The sequence below is a fragment of the Thamnophis elegans genome, chromosome 9 (genome assembly GCF_009769535.1).
Source record: "Thamnophis elegans isolate rThaEle1 chromosome 9, rThaEle1.pri, whole genome shotgun sequence".
NCBI lineage: Eukaryota > Metazoa > Chordata > Lepidosauria > Squamata > Colubridae > Thamnophis > Thamnophis elegans.
This window is the reverse complement of record NC_045549.1, coordinates 29,630,257-29,655,169: the sequence shown is the minus strand read 5'-3', so window position 1 is coordinate 29,655,169 and position 24,913 is coordinate 29,630,257. Positions and strand designations below refer to the sequence as shown.

The 24,913-nt window shown below is 35.7% G+C and overlaps 1 protein-coding gene across 1 annotated transcript in view; it reads left to right on the top strand.

The window, feature by feature from the left end:
• The window catches only part of ARHGAP10 (Rho GTPase activating protein 10), a 107,670-nt gene extending 82,757 nt beyond the window's left edge, over positions 1-24,913 (top strand). Inside the window, 4 exon segments of the mRNA XM_032224074.1 lie at positions 3,870-4,008; positions 9,781-9,912; positions 11,778-11,857; positions 24,721-24,913. Coding sequence (XP_032079965.1) covers positions 3,870-4,008; positions 9,781-9,912; positions 11,778-11,857; positions 24,721-24,809 — 440 coding nt within the window. The 3' untranslated portion in view covers positions 24,810-24,913.

Sequence of the window (24,913 nt, the reverse complement as noted above, 5' to 3'; positions counted from 1 at the left end):
CTTTTATCTTGTTTCTTTTTATATGATAACCATTAGATCTATCATATCTTTGACATTTAATTATGTGTCCTAATAAAATAACCCTAGTACAGTATCTGATTCTGCTGTGAACTGTTTTCCACAGCTTGATAAGATTGTGAGGTTTGATCCTTATTTTTAGCTACCTCAATGAGAAGTTCACGTAGGAGGATGCTGCACATCTGTATGCTAGCTATTCCTTTAGCATGCTTTTCTTAAGATGCTATATGGATTTTCCTTGCAGTAGAACATACGTGCACTGGAAGTAAAGCTGAGATTTAGGAAGAAAGGAAAATAGAAGTTTAACATCTAAGCAAAACTAGAAACTACAAAAAACCAAACAGATTAGATTCCTTTTGGGGAGAGTGTGGCTTAATATTTCAGCGTTCACCATATTCTTCTATATCTTGTGTAGAGGGTGGAATCTACTTTGGACAAGTATGGGAAAAAACTGCAACACTGCAGTTGTAGGAAGTGACACATAGAGTCTAGTAAATAATAGTCAAAATATTAATTCTTTAAATATAAGACTTTTTAGAATGAGCTTAAAACATTATTTCACTATTTATGTGTAAGTTAATACTGCATCTTCTCACAAAATTCTACATTATGGAACATAACATAGGCCCAGTGCCTGTGGGGACCCAGCGAGGCAGGATGGGGTAGGAATAGGCAGAGGGCATGCTGCAATAGACATAACTTCAGGACTGGTCATATCTTTATTTTGGGGATCATTTGCACTATCACTCAAAAATCTGTAGTAACTTGAAAACTACCTGTACTTGGTTCATTTATATCTTGAAATCTGTTTTTCCCCCCTCTCGCACAATTTTCTAATCTTTTGTTGTCTGTTATTAACATATTCTATAAGAAAAGAATTAGGTGAAAATATATATTAATGGCTATAGGTAAGGAGATCCTGCGGATTTTACTCCTCTAGTCATTGCTGACTATAGGGTGTGTGTGTGCTCATCTCTGTTTCAAGGCCATTGAGCACAGTACTGTCTGAAGTCATTCCATGGTCATGTGGCCAGCATGATGTCATGGAGCACTGTTATCTTCCCATTGAAGTAGTACATATTATCTACTTGCATTGCATGCTTTCAAACTTCTAGGTTGACAGGAGCTGGAGCGAAGACAGGAGCTCACCCATCACATGGTGCTTGGTCTGAAACCTGGGCTGCTGGCTTTCCAGCTGGCAAGTCCACTGTCTTTAACTACTGAGGCACTGGCACCACCCTATATTAATGGCTATATTACCATTATTTTATTCAGGAATTTTTTTATGCTTATATGCTATCTAAGCTTTTATTATCTAATGGTAGAGAGTAAAAGTGTATACATTTTTGAATTTTGTATGCACAAATACTCATTTAAATGAGATATTTGCTAAAATATGTAAAGTAGATATAGTTCTTAACACTTCCTTGAAAAGGATTTTTTGCTTAATGAAGGAGCTGGCCATCTGGTGTCCGCCTGCAAAAAGAAAAATGAAAAAAAAGAATGCCCTGATTTATTTTTATATATAATGCACTGTTTTTTGCAATGTAACTTTTAATAATAATAATAATAATATAATAATATTGTCATTTGCCTAATTAACTACTTATTTACCTATGGCTCAAGGAACACTGAGTTTAAGAATAATTCTAAAATTAAAATGATTTCCAAGCTTTCTTATTATTGCAGAAATAGTTTTACAGTTAATACTAGTGCATGTGTATATAATTATTATATTTATTATATTTATATATTTCCGATCAACAAGCTTAGTGTCTTAGCCACTGAGCCACAAAAGGGACTATATTTGTTTCCACTGTGCTTAAAGGCAGCATATAGAATCAGATATAGTGACTTGAATATGACCAGACCAGAATACCTCTTATTTAAGGAATAGTAAAGCAACTAATAATATTGCCAATAACAGCTGTTTATAATTTAAAATACGCTTTTTTTTTACTTTTTATTCTCTCTCTTTACTTTGTATTGTCCTCATAACTGGTATTTCTACCATTCTGTTCTAATTCTAGCTGAGTTATATATGTTTGCTATTGCGCGCTCTACTTGGGGCTGCCCCTGAAGAGTGTTCGAAGACTTCAGTTAGTCCAGAATGCAGCTGTGCGAGCGATAGTGGGTGCACCTAGGTACACCCACGTTACACCTATCCTCCGTGAGCTGCACTGGCTTCCCATTGGTCTCTGGACACGCTTCAGGTGCTAGTCGTTACTTTAAAGCCCGACATGGTATCGACCTGGCTACCTGAGAGACCGCCTCCTGCCAGTTACCGCCCAGAGACCTATAAGATCGCACAGACTAGACCTCCACCGGATTCCATCTGCCGGTCAATGTCGACTGGCGACTCCCCGGGGGAGGGGCCTTCTTTGTAGCTGCTCCGGCCCTATGAACGATCTCCCCCGTTGAGATCCGGACCCTTACTACCCTTCCGGCCTTCCGCAAAGCAACTAAGACCTGGCTGTTCCGGCAGGCCTGGGGCTGTTGATTTATCCAGCCCCATCCTAAGTTATGAATGTTGTGAATTTTTAATGTTGTTTTTTTTTTTTTGTATGTCCCCCCCTCCCTTTTTTACCTTAAGCCGCCCTGAGGTCCTCTTTGAGTGTGGGCGGCATACAAAATCAATTAAATAAATAAATTAAATAAATTACATTTATCTAAATAAAAATATTAGAAAGATAAGCTTCAGATCAAATTGTGAAGTCCTGTGTGCTTTTAAATGGTAAGAGAATGATTTCCTTAAAAATTACCCAGTAAGGTATCTGTGAAAAGATTTTTTTACAGAATAGATGTTTTGATTACACATTGGAATATGTAAAGGTTGTTTCACTTGAATGCAGCCAATTTGTACTTCTAGTGGATAATTGTCAAGAGGAAAATAATCAGGTAAAAGCATGTTGCTAAGCCTGAAGTTAAGATTATTATTTTGGATATTAAAATGAGTGTATAAACGGCTGGCTGTCCGCTAGCGATAATTTTAAAGAACAAAGGTTATATATTAAAATGCATACATGATTCTTTTTCACATTCCAATGTACAACAGTTCCATATGTTCTTTAAAGAGGTAGCCCTCAACTTACAGCCATTCATTAGTGACATTCAAAGTTACAACAGCACTGAAAAAAATGACTTATGACCATTTTTTCACATTTACAAAACAATTGCCACAGCCCCATAGTCATGTGATTAGAATTCAACCTTGGCACCTGGCATGTATTTATGATGATTGTGGTGTCCTGGGGTCATGTGATCACCTTTTGCAACCTCTGACAAGCAAAATCAATGGACAAGATTCACTTAACAACCAAGTTAACAGCTGCAGTGATTCACTTATCAACTGCGGCAAGACAGATCATAAAATTGGGCAAATCTCACTTAACAACAGTTTTGCTTAGCAATAGAAATTTTTGGCTCAATTGTAGCCATAAGCCTAGGACTGCCTGTATGCATTTATCTTAAATGGATTGCAAGTTAATATAATTCAAATGACTGGAATCCTTAAAGCATTTAAAGAGCCATGGTAGCGCAGTGGTTAGAATGCAGTACTGCAGGCTACTTCTGCTGACTGCTGGCTGACTGCACTATGGGAGTTCGAATCTCACCAGACTAAAGGTTTACCAGCCTTCCAAGATATGCAGCCCCAGATTATTGGGGCAAAATGCTGACTCTGTAAACCGCTTAGAGAGGGCTGTAAAGCTCTGTGAAGCACTATATAAGTCAAAGTGCTATTGCTATTTTCACAAAAGTTAGATTTCAGAGGAATGTTGGGTGACATATTTTGCATAATAATTATGCTATATTTTAAAAATGGAAGCAGTTAAATAATATTTATTTTTCAGGTGACAATCTTAGCCCTGCCAAAGAATACACACGCTCAGGTAGCATGGATTCCCTGTCTTCTCAGTCTCCCACAACTGCTGCTCCTACCAGCCCCCAAGACACAGAGAAAAATAATCTCATAACTGACAGTGGTAATTCGTAAGTACTTATTTTTTTTGTTTGAAAGCCTATCTGCTGTACCAAAAACTTGTAAAGTACAGATTTCTTGTTTTCTTAAAAGTATTTATAAGTACCAGAAATGTGGAAAGCAATTTTATTAGTTCCTTTTTAGGTTCAAAACAACAGAGTTTAACTTATTTCTTTAGATTTAATTATTAAAAATGATATTGCAAATTCTTGATTGCTTAGAGTCCCTTCAAAATTTCTTTTAAAACATTTAATTTTGTTTTAAAAAGGGACTTGTTACATTACATGCATTTTCAACATGTAGATAGTCAACAGTAGCTGAAATTATATTGGGTTCTTTTAGAAGTTTGTAGTGTATCGTCTTACATAGAGGGGAGCCCCTTAAAGTTACATGTTTACTTCATGATTTCTCATCTCTTTGGCAGAGGAAGGTAAAAGTTCTATGTATCTATTCAGTCCAGTCCACCTGTCCCTCAGCAATATATTTAATACCGTGTTTTATTCCTAATTATCACAGCAGGAGATAGCAGTTAGATGGTCTTGCTGGTTTTGGAAAAGCTAAGCAGGATTATGCCTGTTGAATTCATGTAGAAGAGACCACCAGAAAATCCAGAGTTATGGGCTGTACTGTACAGTTCTCCTCTCCTACTCCCCCCCCCCACAAAGGTTAAGATAATCGCTTCCATATTGTTTCCAAGAAAGCTTTATGGACATATCCATGTAATCCCCAGGATTTATGTTCCTTTCAATATTTCAACCTGAGTCCTAATTAATCCATAGGTTTTCACAGGAATTTTTGTCCCATTAACGTTTTGATTACTAATAATTTGCATTTAGGAAATTTTGTCAGGATGTTCCTATTTTTGAAATTACAGAGAAGCACAATGTATTTTTGTGATTAACATGAAGCTTTTAAGGAGGAATAAAGCATTTCCTGCAGAACAATGCTTTTTTCTTCCTGCACCCAGTAATATGCAATCTAAAAATTCACCTCTGTGTGCAATCATTTGAAAAAGAAGAAAGTGGAATCACAGTGACAGCCACAGTGGAAGATTGAAGACTTTGCAGTTGCATAGACTTTTTTTGTAGTGCAGCCCAGGGTAAGATTCTATTCTGGGTTAAGATTTACATGAAAAGTTCAATTCACTTTTAAAAGGAGTAAACCTTTTACTGCCATTCAGAACACCCAGAAGAAAACCTGCCTAAGCTCGTTGCGTATTAAAATTTTACATTACAATTATGATAAAGATCTCATCTGATTATGCTTTAGGCCTTCTAAAAAGCATTCTCCTCCTTCCACCATCTCTATAGTCAGTGTAATTCATACTTGGCAAATATAACTTTGTGCCTCATATTATATACAGATTTTGGTTTGACAAGTGTTCATGTCATTCAAAATAAGACAATGAAATCCCATGTATCTTAATACACCAATTAATGACACAATATCAAATAACGTTAGAAGAAAAAATATTTAAAAAATCAATGATCTGTGCAGTGTGGCTTAATTCAAGTTTCATACATTTGAATGGAATGTACTACAAAGCATGCAGACGTGCTATAAAAGAGCTAGCATACAGTACATAATATTCTTTAAGGTGTCATTGCCACAGAGCTGAAAATTTATGTAACTCAACTCAGTACTGACGAAAGTCAAGGAATATATTAAGTTTTTTAAAGAAAATTATCAATGTGGCCTAACAATGTTTTATATAAAACTAGGATATAAATTGCAAGCACAGTTTGGAAAACAATAGCTGTAAAATTTGTAGAAGTCTACATTTGATAGAAGAGATTCATGTTTACAAAATCTTTTACGTGCCCTATCTTGGGAGAACAGAATTGGTCTATCTCCAACATGGTGAAGAAATGATGGTATTGTCCAGAAGGAGAACATTCAACAGGGCCTTTTCTGGACAATTTAACATGAGTCAGGCTACTAACAGGAGAGGGAGTTCTTTAATTCGGCATGTCCTAAGTCTTGTAGCACTCTAAAAAGATCAATACCAGCTCCTAAAATTATAGTACCTAGTACAGATCTTAGATCAGTTTTCCTAGGATTGTTGGATCACATCCTTTTTTTTCACATTTTACACCGATTATCTTTCATATACTTTTCAAGCATAATCCCTTGTGGGATCTATAACAGTAATCCAAAAAGGATGTTAGCATGACTAAGCATTACCAATGTTGAGCTATCAGCTCAAAAAGAATTTTGCAAGGGTGCCCAGCTGACACCTTGAGTCCAATGACAACTGAAATCAAGTCAATTCCCAGATTGTGAACCTGCTGTTTCCAGATGTATAACCCTTTTAAATCAGGCTGAACCTTAGCCCTCTATTCTAGTTCTTCTTTACCATCAGCACTTCTGTCTTAGCAGAAGGTGAAAAAGCATTTTTTAAAGAAATTATAATTACATTATCATTACAACTCTGTTTTCCTTTTTCATTTTTATTAATGCTAGTGAATAATTATTGTGCTGAAGCTAGTTTTTGGTACCACTTTTTTGGGAAGGTACAGTGCTCTGCGAAGTCATGATGGCCACATAACCATGGAAACGTCTTCTGACAGCACTGATACAGTGTCCTTGAATAATTTTTAAAAAATAAAAGTTATAAACCGATGTACTGTTGTTAAAAGTATGTTCTCCAAAACCCCATTCTTGCCCTTTGAAGTATACCTAGAAGCATTTCCCTACCTTTTTTCGTTCATTACTGAAGAACCGTTTTTAAAATACGAATTTATATACAATACATCTTATATTTTTATATCATATCTAGTTAATAGATTATATAGAGCAGTTTTTAATCATCTCCTCTCCCCCCCCCCCCTCTCTCTCTCTCACACACACACACACACATGCAAAACAAAAAGCAAGTACACTCATCAAGAAATCTCCAGAACCCCAAAGCTACAAACTTGAAATTTGGCATGGATGTTCCTCTTGGCTTCTTGGTGCTTGCTAAGAAAGGATTTTTGAAATGACCATCAGATCATTAGTATTTCTTATACAGTAATTAACACCCTCGGATGCTAAGGAGTTAGACATTGTACTCCCTCTCCCCACCGGAAAAGAACTCTGTTCCAACTGCCAGTTGTCTCACATTCCGTTACCTCAGTCAAACTGCAGACATTCTACTCCTTCACTCAGGAGCGGTCTGGGGCTCCTGACAGCACTAAACGGTCGTATCTCACCAAAATGTCTATGGCTCCACCTATGGAACTGCTTCTGAACTCAAGGTGGCGGGAGCGATATTCCCTTATGAGTTTCTATCCCTCACCACCACTGAGCCAATGGATTGAACTGGAGTGAACCGGATTTCTGCTGCATTGCCTGATCACATAGTCTTGTCACTAAGCACTGATATCCAGCTAGTTCTCAATATATGCCCTTTCCATGATTAAGTTGAAATTTAAGATATGAAGATTGGAAAAATAAGTAATCAGTAGTTTGCTATGATAAATAAATGTATAACTAGATAAAATAAATAATTGTATCTTTATTTTTTAACAGAATTAAAATGTTTAACTTTTTCAAACTTCTCAAGAAGGATACCCAATAATATACATCAACTTTATATTAATTTTAGATATTTTTTATTATTTCTTGGTCTTATAAAGTTTTATTGTGTTTTATGGGTAAGAAAGTCCTTATTGAATTGGTTTCAGCTTTAGCTGTATACTATATTCGTACTAGTTAGTGTCTGTTTATCGATCTTTCTGTCTGTACTCGATCCATCCATCTCTATGCTTAAATAGATTAAGAAATAGGTATGAAATATTGTCATGTTAGTATATCTGGAATTTATCAACAATATGCTACTGCAAAGATCATACTGTAGATACATGCATATTTTGATTTTTGTCTGTCTTAATTTTTTCTTTAATCAAAATAAATAGCCACTGACATTAAAATATAAAATCCAATTATTACCCAAGTAATATTGGTTAAAGAAAAGTCATTATCTTATTTATGTATTTATTATTTTATTTGACAGCATATGTTCCCACACAATGTAAAATACTTCACATGCAAGAAACATTTACATCTTTGTTTCTTTATTCAGGTTTAATAGAATTGTGGAATTGTGTGCCTCCTGTAAACAAAGAGAGGTTATGCTGTTCTGTGGAACAAAATACACTTGCCCAAAAGTTGGTGTAAAATCTTTCCTTGGCCTTTGTCTTCTGCATTCCTTGCTCACTGATTCTTGAGATAAAGGAATTCTATTTAGCAAAGTTACCTTGGCAACAAGTCAGATAATATCCAATAAACTTTCTTTTCCAGTATTTAGTTGTTGAATATCAGTTAAGAGTCTAATTTAATTTTGTCAAGTTTCCAAGTTGTCCTTTTGAAAATGGAATTATACCTTATAATTTCTCCTTGTCAAAGAAAAATGACCAGCAAATAATCTTTTCTTCTTTAATAGTTTTTCACATTCATCCTTAATTACTATTTTTTTCATATAAGCTACCATATTGCTGTTTAATACTTTACTTTATTATAATATTTATCTTCATGAATTACCAATTCATAAGCCAAGTATAGGAACAATTTACTTTTTTTAATTGCTGAATCTCAATCTTCTATTTTAAAAGGGAAGTGGGGGTATTTTTTCTAATAAATATTTGACAGCAGACAGACTCTTTTCATACCAAATGATTTCACAATACTTCCCCCCCCAAAAAAAAATAAGGGTATTCTTTGGCTTATTGTTAATTATGAACATTACATAAGAAGTAAAATAAAAATAGAATAGGAAGTAAAATAAAAATAGAATAGAATAAAATAAAAATAATTAAATACAATAAAAAGCTTGAGGGCACACTTGCCATTTTGACTTTTCCCTGAACTTCTCATATATATCTGGAAACATACTTTTCTCACTAGTCTAACAAGGTTAAATATTTCATAAAGCCAAGCTAAAAGAAGTTTGATACCGTGTTCACCCGAAAATACGACCTGTCCTGAAACTAACCCCTTGCCACATTTTTCTCGTGGACAAAAATATAAGCCCACCCCTGAAAATAAGCCCCCTGGACAACCCACCCCTCCAGCCAGGCAGAGCACTGCTCACCGACCTAGCCGTATCCCGAAGGCGTCAAGCTGCGGGAGCTGGGGGGAAGGCGCTCACATTGCTTGGTGCCTTCAGGACACCTCTAGGTTGGGGAGTGGCGTTCTGCCTGGCCAGACAGAGAGTCTTCCACCATCCAGCCTACACCATAGAGCGCACTCCTAGAGCGGCTGCTGCTGGAAGACTCAGCAGCCGAGTTTTGGAGTTTGGAAAACTGGAGAAGAAGTTATGCTCTGAGCGCAGCAGGGGCAGAACAGGCGCTTGCGCAATCCCCCTTTCCAGCCGAGCAGAGCTCCATGCACTGACCTAGGGGGTATCCCAAATGTGTAAAGCTGCGGGAACAGGGGAGCGGGCAGAGTGCCACGTGCCTTGGCACCTTAGGGATACTCCTAGGTCAGTGAGTGGCGCTCTGCCTGGCTGGAGAGGGGGTCACCTCATGGCTGCTTTGCCCAGTTCTTCCGGAGCCAGTTCGCAAGGGAGCAACTGCCCGGCAACCCCAAAACAATAAGCCCTCCCACTATAATAAGCCCAAGGCCATATTTCGTGGGGCAAAAGAAAATAAGACCCTGTCTTATTTTCGGGGGAAACACAGTAGATGTTTAAGAACCCATATCATAATGACTGAAGTTTATAATATCATTGATTTTACAGATTTTAGAACTAACTAGAGGTTGCATTAAAATAATTAATTATTCGCATGAAATTATTTCAGATCCAGTGAGGTTCATTCATCAATGGTTTCCTGGATAAATCTAAAGTCAACTACGGCACAAAGTCCAGTCACAACAAACCTATCATTTTTATTTCCGTCCTCTGCTACAGAGACTGACAGACCAGTTGGAAGGTAATACTGGCATATTAATTTTTTTTCCACTGTACTTTATCTCTTATTACATAACAGAAACAGGATTGCTCTTTTCTGTTCTAACAATTAGTATGAACATAATTGTTCTTTGATAGTTAAACTGTTTATAGTCATAATATGTTCCCATTCATAATTCAAAGCGGAATAGGCATAGACTTTAAGGACAAGATTCAACTCTGGTCACATTGAATGATTTTTTTTCTCTCTCTCAGGGTCAATAATATATTAAATACTATAATTTGCTTGTAATTTCCCAGCCAGTCCACTGAAAAGCCCTCTGATCAGTCATGTCTTAGTAAAAATATATATATGGAAGTCATGCCCCGTAGTATGCAGGACTGAGAAAGGAGGGTGAGAATACTGAATTGTATACCAGTCTCATTTCAGAATGGGAATGGGAAAATAATGGAATATTTCCCCCAAAAAATTCTTTCTTATAGATAAAATAAGGAGGCGTCACATAACTTTATTTTGTTACGACAGAAAAATAATGAGATCAAATAAATTTTACCAAATGTTGCTAAGGATTTAAAAATGTTGCATTTTAAATTCCATAGTTGGAGGTAATTGCTGAAATGAAAAATGGTATAAAAATTGAATAGTATAATATAACATGAGGCAACATCTTCATTAGCCCTTTATTAATGAACTTTAGTTTTCACTTAATGATGGTAAGTAGGACTGGAATTTCCAGTATTAAATGATATGGTTGTAAACTCAGGTGTCACGTGACCCTGCTGCTCAGTGACAGCAGTTATGGCAATCCTCAGTTACCATTATTAAGCAAGGACTGCATTAATCGATTGCAACTTCTGACTTCCAGCCAGCTGTCCCATTGACTTGGTGGGAAACTGGCAGGGAATGTTGCAAATTATGGTTGCATGACCACAAGGTATTGCAATATTATAATCAAGAGGTGGGTGCCGATTACCCAGATTGTTATCACATGACCATATGAGCCAGAACCTCAAGAACCAGTCATAATTACTCTTGCCAATTGGAACACTGGTTGTTAAGTGAGCACTGCCTGTAGAGTGACTTCATATATTTAATGAGAAAAATCTGTATATGTTTAAACGTTCCTTTTGCAAGTACTAGGATGTGTTTTTTTATATTCATATAAATATGACAGTTATAATTTTAAGAGAAAATGATTATAATGGTTTTCAGTTTCTTCATGCTTAACAGCCAAAATGCTATTTTTATTTAATGTGTCAAGTGCTACAGTGAGTATATCCTAATCAGTCTTTAATACAAATTTGATTTTTAGCTACAGTTAGTATCAAAAAACTATGCAACTACAACTATGCCAACTAAAATGTAGAAATAATTTTATTGACTTTCAGTAAACAGGCTCCTGCATCCTTCGTCATTTGCTTTAGGGAAAGCTAATTATGGGCAAATCCATAAAAGAAAATGGATGAATAATGCTGAAAGATGTGCATAGCATGAGTGAAGCCCATGCTTCACTCAAAACATTAATTCTCTCCTGAATAAAAAATTTAACACTACCATCAATTGAGACAGCAGCAATTCCATGTTTCAAATGACACTTGAAACAAATAGGATTATTGATTAGCCGACAGAAAATGCACTGACAATTTCAGCAGACCAAGAAATGCATTCATAGGTAGATGAAGTCTTTGAACCATAGGTTTCTTGCGCTGGTCTTGCATCTTCTGCATTAACTGCTGATTATTGTTTTTGTAGATAAATACACACACATACACACTGACGATGGCTCTTTTCTTGTATGACTAGAATCATTATTTCCTTTTATTGTCATGTAAAACTGAGGGCTTGTAAATAATTGTGCAACTTTTCTCCCCCAACATTGTCAATAGAAAAGCCAGGGCAGTATATCCATGTGAAGCAGAGCATAGTTCTGAGCTGTCTTTTCAAACCGGTGCAGTTTTTGAAGATGGTAAGTAGTTATCACTTTTATAATCCTACAAATAAACCCATCTTTTAGAAAGTGGACATGCAATATCACATGGTCTCCCTAAATGGTGATTGGCGCAATACATGCAGCATCCATTGTAAGCATATGTGTTCCTGAGCCAATGTCTGGTGAAGCTTAAAAAAAAATCGCATTAAGACAATCTGTGCACAGCTTGGATTTAATCTTTTTTTAACATTTAAGGGAACATAAGGATTTTTTTCATGCAATGGCCGGTGGATCAAAGTAGAACTTGAGAGATAAAAAGAATTTAATTGGAGATCCATATTAGCCATGGTTTTACCTCTTACTTTGTTGCTACATTGTAAAAATACTTTGTAAGGATGCAGTTTTTCTATTTACATTTCCTTTTAACCTACAGCAGTTTTTCGTAATCTAGCCCTCTTAATCCGTAGATTTCTAATTATTAGCCACACTAAAATGGAAATCCGAAGAGCTTCTGAAGCAAAATATCTGTAAGATACTAATTTGGGAAAGATTTAGTGAAACTTTGTAAAAATGAACTACATTTTTGAACATACAATAGTACTTTGATAAAATCAATATTCATTCAATAAATAGGGCTTCATCTTACACATTTAATAATATTTAAGAACTAGGTTTGGGAAAGTGTGGACTCGCTTCTCACACTACATAGACTATAATGAGAAATCCACGGTACAAATTCAGTCATGTTGAATGAACCAGATTAAAGAACATCTCTGTTGATCCTTTGATGGCGATAAGGTCAAGAAACAGAATTCCTGGATTTCAGGAATGCACATTATAGTTAAAAAATAGAATAATAGAAAGTAAAAAGCCATATTATTTTGAACTAAATCAAGGACTTTATTTGAAATCCTATAAATTTAGGAATTATTTTTCTTATTATTTTATTTAAATTATTTTGTTATTTAAATTATTTTAAGAGTTTCTTTCGCATGCTTTCCATGTTCTCAGAGCTGAATTGTTATATTTTTCCCTTAATGGTTCATTACTCCCTTCCCAGATTCCAAGGCCAGTTCTACAGTTGTTCATTGGAAGTCTTGTAGTTCTAATATTTTCTATCAACTCCAAGTTACCTCTTGTTGTGATATGTACATGCTCACTTAGGATTCCTTTTATACAACATTGAGTTGTACCTCTCAAATCCCACTCTTTCATAGAATGAAAAAAATACCTTGAATTTGAGTAAAGAAAAAAAATGGAACCAAAACAGAATACGCTTTTCAACGACTTTTCAAAATAATTGTTTTCCTATGTTAAACTTATTCAGAACAAGAAAGCAGGTATTTACTATAAAGTGGCTTTCAGGTACTATGAAAAGAATAAATTGATTATTTCACAGTATTAAGAAAGAAGGAGTAGATTGTCCCAAAGATGCTTTTTCAAGTCAATTGGACTTTCTTTGTTTTTCCTTGAAGATGTTTTATTTCTCATCCAAGAAGCTTCTTCAGTTCTTGCTGAATGGTAGAGAATGGAAGAATTATTCTTTGCAGTTGGCCTGGTTGTTAGCACTCTTTGAGTGCTAAAATAGATAATTGAGAATCTCCATAGACAAGAAGTGGGTTGATGATGGTAATATGGAAGATCTTTAGGTCAATCTAAAGTAATATATTTTTATAGCTTTATTAGAGCATAGGTATGAGCAAAGATGTGGTTTCCTTAAAAAAAATGCATCCCAGGCTTTCATAAATATAGGAAAGTCTGTTAGGGTGTATATATAAGAAGAATGTTTGTAGAGGGCTATAAATGCTTAAGAAAGCTCTATGTACTTATTTTTTGTTTTAGTTTCACTATCAAGAATTTTGGAATCCAAGATATGGTTGGTTAGCTGGTTTAACTAATTTCATTTCAATAACATTTGCAGAACCATCTCCAGTTGTTTCTTGCCAAGTCCCACACGCTACAGAGGAGATATGATCCAGGTCCCCTTCTTGAAACAGTATAATCTGATGGGACCATATGGCATGCCTGCTCCATTATGGTACCTGTCCTGTGGAACAGTGTTACACCCTGAGATTGACTAGTTTTGACCTTCCTAGTCTTTAGGAAGTCCTTGAAAACCTAGATGGTCCTTCAGGATGTGGATTAGGATGTTGATATCCTGTAAGGTGTGAAATAACTCGTGTCCCCCAATTGAATGCATTAGTCTTGTGACTTGTTAGTTGTTTTACAGGGTTTATTATATTTTGTTTATTTTTATACGTGTGTGTGTATGTGTGTGTGTGTGTGTGTGTGAGAGAGAGAGAGAGAGAGAGAGAGAGAGGGAGAGGGAGAGAGAGTGTGTGTGAGTGAGTTTGGCAGCTGTATAAGTATTTTCAATCTATCAATCAAGCAAAATAGCATTTTATCTAAGTTTAAAGTCAGTTTATGTTTCTAAATACTGAGTTGACTTAGCATTTATCCCAGAAGCAATAAGAATGTCCTGTGTGGGTAGTTCTACCGTATATACTCAAGTATAAGCCGAGTTTTCCAGCCCACATTTTGGGCTGAAAAAAGCCGCCTCGGCTTATACTCGAGTCAGTGAAAAATTTGCCCGAAATGGAGGAGAAAAAGGGGCGGGGCCATGCCGCTGGGTGACACTCGTGAATGGCCCAGTGCCCCTGTGAGTTTCCCCTCCCTCTGTGTCAGTTTGCCGCGCAGCGCGCACCGCACCATCCCCCCTCCTCACGTTCTAATGTAATGCAGGGCTGTCTTACGATTCCCCTTCCTCCCCCTCCTGCCGCTCTGCAACGATGTCCCACCTCCTCCTTGTTATGGCAAGCAGCCACATAGCGATGTCCCACCTCCTCTGGTACAGTGATCCAATGATAGGAATCACTGTGCCGTGTGTCATAGGAGGCGGGACATCGCTCCCGCGGCTGCACGGGACATCATCATCACAGCGGGACATCAGCATCATGAGGTGAGTGAAGTATTTCATTGAATACACCGCTAGTTTACTGTTTTTCTTTGAAATAAATATTCAAAAACATTATTGGTATCTATTTTTATTTTTGAAATTTACCGGTAGCTGCTGCATTTCCCACCCTAGGCTTATACTCGAGTCAATAACTTTTCCAGTTTTTTGTGGTAAAATTAGGTGCCTCAGCTTATATTCGGGTCGGCCTATACTCGAGTATATACGGTACTTTTATTTTGTCATAGAAGATTTTATTTTTTTGTGTTGCAAAAAGAAAACATTTCATAAGAGAAAACAAACATCCAGGATGACTTGATCTACTAACCACAAGCAGCAACTCTTAATTCAAATGTTCATCCATTGTCTTAAAGGTGGCATTTCCAACTTACATCATTCAGCTTGCAACTGAAGAAGGTGCTTCTGTAACATAGGGCAATCATATATTATGATGCTTCTTTTTTTCCAAAGAAGCTACATGCCTTTGTTATACTTGTCTTCTGCCAGAAAAGATGGCAATTGGCTCAAATACAAGAGAAAGCTAACACTTCTATATCTGTAGACTTAATTCCCTTTTTGGCAGTTGTTAACTGGTGGATAGCAGCAGAAACAGTAATGAATTACACATCAACTGTTTGCATGCCTCTCTTTTTTTAAAATGTAAAATCCTGAATGCAAGCTATAGCACATTGGTAATTTTATAATGAGAAAAAAGGCAGGGTGGTAGTGAGCATTAAGGGGAGAAAAATTCTTCCTGATAAAGAATATTTTGTGACTAACCATACTTGTCCAATATCTGTTACATTATATCAGTGCCCAAACTATTACCGGTATATCTCAGAATTGCTTTGTGCTCCAAGTGGGTGCCTACTCTGAGGTAATAGATTAGATAAGATTATAGCTTTATTGATTAGCCTATAGGCCATATCAAAGCACAAGGTTCAATAGATTTTCCCATTCCTGACTGACTTCATGAGTTGTTGCTTGGAGAGTCAGCTGAGGTCCCATGACAGGATGGTTTTGGCTAAGGCAGTGGTTCCCAAACTTGGCAACTTTAAGACTTGTGGACTTCAACTCCCAGAATTCTCCAGCCAGCTCTGGGTAGTCTTAAAGTTGCCAAGTTTGGGAACCACTGGGCTAAAGAAATGATGGAAACATGAGGCTAATTTTGCTTTTGTCGTGGTGGTCTCAGATTCTGGTGATCTCAGATTGGCCAATTTAAAAAGTACCTACTATCATTTATCTCCCAGGAAATTGTTTTGAATCAGTCTCTCCCTGTATTTCCAAATATGGTCCCTGACGTCCTACTGGGCATTATTCTTTTACCTCAAAAATAGAAATAAGAAAAGTTTCTCATGAACTTAATCTTTTCATCATCCTAAGACTTGGCAAAGTATTTACATTTTTTTAAACAAGTTAAGGCGGATTAAAAAAACGTGGAAATGATTTACTTTTCTGCATGAACAGAGAAAAGGGAGCAGAGGAAAAAACCAAACATATTTAAAACAGAAATATGCATCCACCCTGTGGTTGAAATAAGTGAAGTTCATTTAGTCATTTTGCCACACACTGTATTATTTTTGCTTATAGTAAATTAAAAAATACCCTTTTCTATTATTATTATTCCTTCTTCTATTCTTCTGTTCTTAGTCTGTTTACCATTAAGAAAACATGGATGCTATAGTTGAGTCTTGTCAAAAATTACCCTATAGACAGATTGCCTCTGAATCAAAAGTAATAAAAGAGGAATTAAATATGTATTTAGTTGCTTCAAAGAGTTCTCTTAAAAGCAAGTTTAGTTAAAGGTGTGGTTTCTTGGCATGTGAGTTGAAACTCCTGTAGTCAAATCTATGTACAAAATTGTTGTTGAAACATGTGGTTCACAAAGGAAGAATTTAATAGAATGCTTTCAGGCATGTCAGACCTTGTGTCTCTTCCTCAAAAGAAGAAAGGGAAATGCATTTAAGGCCCTATTTAAATTCTCCCTTTGGAAAATGGGAGTTTGCATCCTTGCACTTGTTTCCACATCATTAAAATTACACCAAAAAGCCTTCAACCTTTGATTCAAGCTACTTCAGCAATGCCTTCAGGAAAAGATGGCTGTCACAAATGAGATTCAGAAGCAAAGAGACTTTCCAAATGTCATATGAAGTTTTTATGCAAGACCTTAATAGCCTAGGATAAACTATGTTATGTTTCCCTGTGTTACCAGAACTACATTGCTGAATAAAAAGAAAGCTTGTGCTTCATAGATTGCCAAGGGCCACTTTTTGAGCCTGTTGAAAGGTAGGATTTAGCACACGTTTGTGGCATCAGGCTTTTTTTTAGCATGGTGGTTTAATTTATCCCTTGTCCACACAGCTTGGTTTTTATCTGGTAATTACTTAAGCCAGAAATAGATTGTATCATCTCAGTCTTATCTTGCCAAACTTCTTGGAAAGCCAAAAGTAGGAAATAGGTTCTTTCCTGTGTTTAGAGACAATTTTGAAAACTTACCTTCTTATTTATTATTTATTAAATTTATATGCCACACATCTCATTGTTGCAGTGGTGATAGATAAAGTGATAAAAAGGTTAAAAAAGAAGTACAAAAAGTAAGCTTAAATAATGAACTAAAAACCCAGAGGACAGGTGATTGGGGGATGGACGGAGATCTTTTCTGTATCACGTCAGTCAGTCCCAGCATAGAGCACCTCTACCAGGATTCCAGGTCAGCAGACAAAGCTAGGTTTTAAGGCTGTTTAAGACTAGAAGTGTGGAGGCCAATTTCTATTCCAGCAGCAGAATATTCTAGAGGGCAAAGACCACAGCAGAAAAGCTCTTCTCCTCAACCCCTCCAACCAAAATTCTTTGGCAGACAGGATTCAGAGTAGAATTCTCTCATTGAAGTGAGTATTACAGCCAATTGAAGTGAGTAGGACAGGGGTGGTATTCACTTACATTCCTTACAAATGTGAGCATGCATGGGTTCAGCCTTCCGCATATGTGCTTTGGCTTTAAAAAGTGTCTATATGAGTTGCCATAGAGCCGGGGTGGGTAGCCAGGGCCACCCACGATTTCAGCTACCAGTTCAGGCAAATCGGTCCGAACTGGAATAATACTGCCTCTGGAGTAGTAGAGCCCTTCAGATAGCCTAGCTCCATGGCTTGCCTATACTTACCCACTAATGCATATTGTTTTCTAGTTCAGTTTTCCCCCTAAATCCCAAAGCCTTTACCTCTCGTTAAAGTTGTTTTTGGCAGCACATGTAAACATTTTTCAAAACATTCTGTTTCTCAAGGGACAGTATAATATATGCTAATCTATCACTTTATCAGCCCCAACTTGGAGCGTTTATTTTGTTTTGTTGAATATATTATTCAAACCATTCAGCCCTTTGACTTCGATAAGGTCACCTTTCTTGTCTCAATTGTGACAGGATTGGACAGCTTTGCTTCAAATTGATCTGCTTATTTTAAGTTCTACAGAGACATCATGCTTCTTTATATCCAGTTAAAGATATCAGGGTAAATCCTCTTTGAAGGTTGCATCTTTGATATATCTTTCCATCTTCTTAGATGACTTCTTTGTCATCTAATCTTGCAAAAGTGTTTCATTTGTTAGGAGTGCCTGTTGCCTTTTATGCTGATGGGCTTGCTTTTCTTCTGACAGTATCTGGATTTGCTTACCAGTATTATGGAAACACTATATAATCAAAGCATTTCTCTAAATGGATAAAACTTGTTATGTTTTAAGTGATAAGACAAACATGTTTCTGTGGGCATAAAGACACTTTATAACAGTAATAGTTTCTTTCTGTATTACTTGATTGATATCACAAAGTCAATTCAAACATAATCACTCTGTCTTAAGTATGTGCTCTTTCTTCTCTTCTTGTGTAATATGAACACATGCCCTCATGTGCTGACCAGAGAATTTACTGTCACCCAAATACATTTTAATTGATGCTCTTCATTCAGCATGAATTCATTTACTCCACCTATGCTTACCATTTGCAAGTGTTTATGCTAGTAGATACTTGGGTTTCATGATGCTTCAGTAGACTCAAGCAAATGTTGAATGTTGGATGACACTTTGTATATGTATATGTGATTTTTCTTATAAAAATATCACCTCCAGAGGTTCCAACTGGAGAGAAAAATATGAGAATGTACAATGATGAATTAAAATAGCGCAGTCAGAAGACTTTTCCTTTTCCTTCACAAATCTGTCTGCATCATTGTATCTACATGTATATTATTTTAAGTTTTTTTCCCCTGAACAGAATTGAATCAGCTATGGGAAGGATCCTTTCAGTAATTCCCATGCAGTATAAATTATGTGGAATATCAATAGAATGGCCTTTTCTATATTGTGAAAGAAAAACAAAGAACATGCTGTAGTTTCTCTTACATGGTCTGGGTCTTCTGACATTTTCTTCATACCATGAAAGGAATCAAGCCTAAAGAGCAAGATAAAAAGCACTGACTTTTAAAAAGACCACTGCATCCTTTTTGAGGGTGAAATACTTTTAAAACAAGCTCTTAATGTCCTATGTTCTAGTCAGCTGTTGCTCATAGGAATCCACAGTTTTATTCCCATCTGTGTATTAAAGTGTATTAGGTGAAGTAAACAAACAAAATTTATTGCAATCATTGATCAGGCACAAGCAAACAAAAACACAGTTTCCAAAACAGGAAGTAAAAAACACAGTAAAACCTAATAATTAAACTGGTGTGGACAAAACATAACAGATATTGCTAACCATAAAAAATGTAGCCACGTTTATGGCAATAAAATCATATTAATTGCATAGTAACAGTTATATATAAAAAGGATCTGGTAATCTGGATATCTAGCCAAATTGAGAATTAGTATCTGCAGCTCGGCATCTTTATAGAGGAAGCATTACAGCAAAATGGGTCAGGAGCAACTTCGCCACAGAGCCAAAATCTTTTGTTTCAGATGGGATACCCTGCAACTTCCCAGAGATATAGCTGTTGGGAGGATTTGCCTAAGTTTGACTCTTTGAATTTGGATCATGTGATTTGGCAAACCTGGAAAAAGGTGAATGACTATCTAGGAATACATCTTGGAGTTTGGCAGTGGCATCTGATTGATTTCCTAATCCTGGACACGTTGTTTAAAAGCTAACCCTAAGTATTCATATACTATCTTCAGGATTGTATTAAGCAAAAAAGCATAGCACTTCAGTATTTCATGCAGTGTCCTACCCCAGAATTAAATGAAGTCAACACTAACAGTCAGAAAAGCTCATGAGAAAAGAAATCGACTTAACATGTAACAGAGGATGAATGTCCAAATATAAGCTTCAGTATTGATCCCACCAGCCTCATGAACAAGACCACAATTGGAACAGATTGTGGGACTTGAAATTTGTTATTTAAGAATTTAGATGGGACACTTTAAAAGATTGGAAGAGCCAATTAGGTTCTGAACAAAGGTTGGGCCTGTAAATTGGCTGAAAATAGTGCACTAGATATGAATAATGCATTGCTTGTATAATGCAAGACTTGTCTGCATTTTGGAAGACCTAATCCACATGTGCCCTGCATTTATTAATAGCATGACATGCTATCTGTAAATTCTCAAAAAGGTGTTAGTTACCAAACAAGAATTTTATAACGCTTGCTTAGTACATACTGTCAAATCTTAGGTTCAAGCTGTCAAATCGAAGCCAAATCACAGTATCCAAAGAGTCTAACTTAGGCAAATTTAATGTCCTTCCAATAGCTTTCCTGAGGGGAAATTACAGGGTGTCTGATTTTTCTTGAATAATTAAACATAAGTGCTGATGCACTACAATATGCAGGTAAACATGTAAATCTTGCTTTAGATCATTTTGTGTCTGAGATAACAGTACTGCATCATTTGCATTTAGGAGAACTGCGGTGTTGCTATCATTCAGTTTTGGAGGACGATGAACTAGATTATTTATCTTGGCCACAAGAGGACTCAGACATAGCCTGAATATTAGTGAAGCCAAGATACATCTTTGCTTCTACCGACAAAAAATTCCTTAGCAGCAGAGATAAAAATAAAGTGGCTCCTTTAATGAATATGTTTTTAATAATTTCAAGTGTAGTAAGTAGAATATTTTAATATCAAAGAGAATTGTTAATTAATCTCTGATATTTACCAAATCTGTAAAACCATTTGTCCTTTAATAGTCCTTGAGAAAAGGATGCCCATCTACTTAGAATTCATTCAGATACCACAAAACCAGTTAATATGTATCACTAAACTTCCATATGCTTTAAATAAGTCTTTAAATGAAGAATTGAGAGAATAATGCATCTTTTCTATTGCTCTACCAATAACTTAAAATATCAAACTGACAGTGCATCCATCAAATTGACATACTGCCGATAACAGCCACTTAATATAACCATTAAATTACTGACTGACATGAATCACCACATCCATAAAGGAAGATTCTCTTCTGTCCATTTTTCCTCCATATACTACTCTCTTTTTAATCTCTCCTGTATTTATTCTCCCTTCCTTAACATATTTCATATAAAAAGTATTGACCGGAATCAGGTAATATCTTCATTCTCTTTTAGCTAGTTTACCTGTTATTATTGTTGAGGAGGGTTGGATTGAGGGTTGGACTTGGGTTCAAAGAAACAAATAAAAAGGGAGAATTTGGATACCGCCACTATTCAGGATTAGTACAATTGCTATGCATTTTTAATTTCTTTTAAGATACATTCCATAGAAAGATTCAATGTATGATTTTGCAACCATTGATATAATGTTTGTGTCATTATACCAAAGGAAAATTATTCTTTATTTATTCAGTATTAGCATTTGAACATGACATCAAATAAGAGAATCCCAAGACAAATCAATGACTTTTCTTTAAGCAGCTACAAGTCAGTCTGCTACTACTATAGTTTATTCTTGTTATATTTTATTCTGAAAAGAGAATCTGTTCCACTTTGCAAAGTGAAAGAAAAAAGTGCTCAATTGCTTCCTCTTGAGACATTTCATTTATAATTCATTTTTGCTGGGTATTTAAAGTGCTTGAACTGTTGTCTTTTTCAAGTCTTTTAATAACTTAGCTTTAATATCTTAAATATAACTGGAAAATTTGAGTCATGCTCCAAATCTCTCTTAGAGGTGCAGTGAATACTTTATAAGCAAAAGGGTCCAGTGGCAATCATTAGATTTTTCAAATAATATAGTATAAGTGCTCCAACTTCAAAGTATTTTAAAATATTTTGATTTGCAACAGTATTGTGATATATTAGGCTCGCTGATTTTTATCTTACCATTTAGATCTGCAAGGTCAGAAAGTACTACTAATTCTGAATATTTCTGTTATTTTTTAAAGTATTTTAGTTATCAGGAATCTGGTATCACTGTTGTCAACTAATATGTTTTATTAAAATGCATAAGCTTTCATGAGTTGCAGCTCACTTCATCAGAATGGCTAGATAGACCCAGCTTTAACGTGGATAAAAGAATGGATATTATTGAGAGGTTATTGTCTTTGGAGGAACATGATATGCAACTGGGTCGGTACGCATTTTTATGGTATGGGAAAAACAGAATACATGGTTATTTTCAGAGACACTATGTAAGAAATGGTTTATATATAATATGGGAAAAGGTGAAAGAAAAGCATTATATGGAAATACCAATGTGACTTTCAATGGTGGAAGCTTTGACACACCCGAATATTAGTAATATGAGAATTGTTATTATATATAAAGATATATTAACAGTAAGGGGAGAACTAAAACAGAAGAAAGAATTAGAAGAACAAGGGATTGATACAGGATGGTTTAAAGAAATGCAAATACAAACAAGATATGAGAAAGACGTTAATGAGTATGGTTTTAACATAGAAAATTCGGAACTAGATAAGATACATGGGATCGGATGAAAAAATGATTTAAAAAATGTATAGTTACTTACTCAGAATAAACTTAAAAGAAGAAGACATTAAAGAAACAATGATAAGATGGGCAAAAAACTTTAGGTACATAATAGAACTAGAAAAATGGCAACAATTATGGGAAAGGAACTATAAATTAACAATGGCGACAGCATATAAAGAGAAGTTGTATAAAATACACATGCAATCAGGCAAATGTTGGAAGTGTCATAAATTGCCAGGATCATATTATCACATGTGGTGGACTTGCAGAGACGCAAAAAGCTATTGGGTTAAAATACAAACATGGTTAGAGAAAATGATACATGAGCCCATAGAGTTTAGACCAGAGGTATTCTTATTGGGTATTCTACCAGAGAAATATAGTAAAGAAGATTCATATTTGACTGTACAGATAATAACAGCAGCTAGAATTGTATTTGCACAAAATTGGAAAACAGATAAAATCCCATTAGAAGGAGAGATAATAAAGAAGATATTATATTGTGCAGAAATGAACAGGTTGGCATTTAGAATAAAGGACAAAGAGGAATCGGTGTACTACAGGATATGGGGGCGATTTTATGATTGGTTAGAAAGAGAAAGGAACAAAGTATAAAACAAATAACTCGGACAACACATTATTAAATTAGGGGGGAATAAGAAAGTATTAAACTGCAAGTATACAAGTAAAAAATGTTACAAGTGGAATTATTATTAGAAATAAAATGTAACAGAGAAAGCATTTTGTATGAAAATATAAAGTTGGGATTGCTGAAATGCCATCCTGAGAACCCATCAGAGAAAGTAAATAAGCAAGGGCAACAACGGAAAGGAGGAAGGATGAGGAAGGAAAGGAAGAAAGGATAAAGCAGAGGAAGTAAGGGAGGGGAACTAAGTGTAGGAGAGAGGGTAAGGATGAGAAAAAAGGAGGAGGGGGAGAAAGGGGGGAAAAAGAAAGGAAGAAGGAGAGGAGGAAAGAAGAAAGCAAAGAAGGGAGGTTGAGAAGACAGAAGGAGCAAAATAAGATGGAGATAAGGGATGGCAAGAAAGTGACCCAAACTGTATGCTATATATTTGTAAGAAAGGAACAATAAAGATTAATGATAAATAGATAAATGTTAAAAGTAATTATAAGAGAGTATATTTGTGAATGAATTTGAAAGAGAAAAATAAACTTTATAGAAGAAGAAGAAAAGAATGGCTAGCTAGACAGATATAAAATTTAAATCAGAGTAAATCCCTGATGAGGAAAAAGGTTGGAGATTAGGATTATGGCATGTAAAACAGATTGCATCTGTCCGATGGATTACTAATTAATAATAGTAATGTGTTTAAAACTCATTGTGTTTATTGACATGTTCTAAGATTGCCAAAAACTTTAGATATATGCAAGTTCAGCAGTTTCTTGCTAAGCAGTGAACTTAATCCTGCTTTTCCAAAACAGTTTCCAATATTACTTTGGCCTCATTTGGAGACCTGGTGTCAAACTTCTGTTCATTAATTCCTTGAGGAAAAATTGTCCAGTTTGTTCTACATAAAATCCAGAAGGTTACATTGTTTGCAGATGATGGAATATATCACATATGATGGAGAGTATGTGTAGATTCCTTTAATCTTGTACATGTATTTGTTTGGTGATCGTGTTGCTGGTGTAGATCAAGTAGTAAGTAGATCTTTGGGATTGTGGTGCTGTCTCCTCTATGTTTGTTGTGAGAATCTACTTCAGGTTCACTGTGCATCTGATAAAATCAGCTGAATATTATAAAAGCTTATGTCTTTTAATAAAATAAACTCTGTTAGTTGGAAAATATGAACCTTCTTCCTCTTAATTTTTTGCCACCATAGACTTACATGATTCTTCTCTCATACAATTTCAACCATATATCCTATCCATCACTATACTTTATCATTAATTGGTGTTCCTGGAAAATGGAGATTCAAAGATTGATTTTAATGTGTTTATGTGAAATATTGGTTGAACAATTTTGGAAAAGTTTTATAAATTATGGATTAACCCAATTAACATGCATTTTTCTTCTCTTTTTCTGTGTTCTTTAGTGCATCTTTCACGAGAACCTGGCTGGTTAGAAGGAACTCTAAATGGGAAGAGAGGACTCATTCCACAAAACTATGTCCAATTTCTTTAGTTTTCTTCTGAATGCTTGGAAGGTGTACATGGTATCCATGGCTATAGACAGATAGACACTGTATATTGCTTTTCTTGGCTTCAGAAACTTTTAATCAGTAAAAA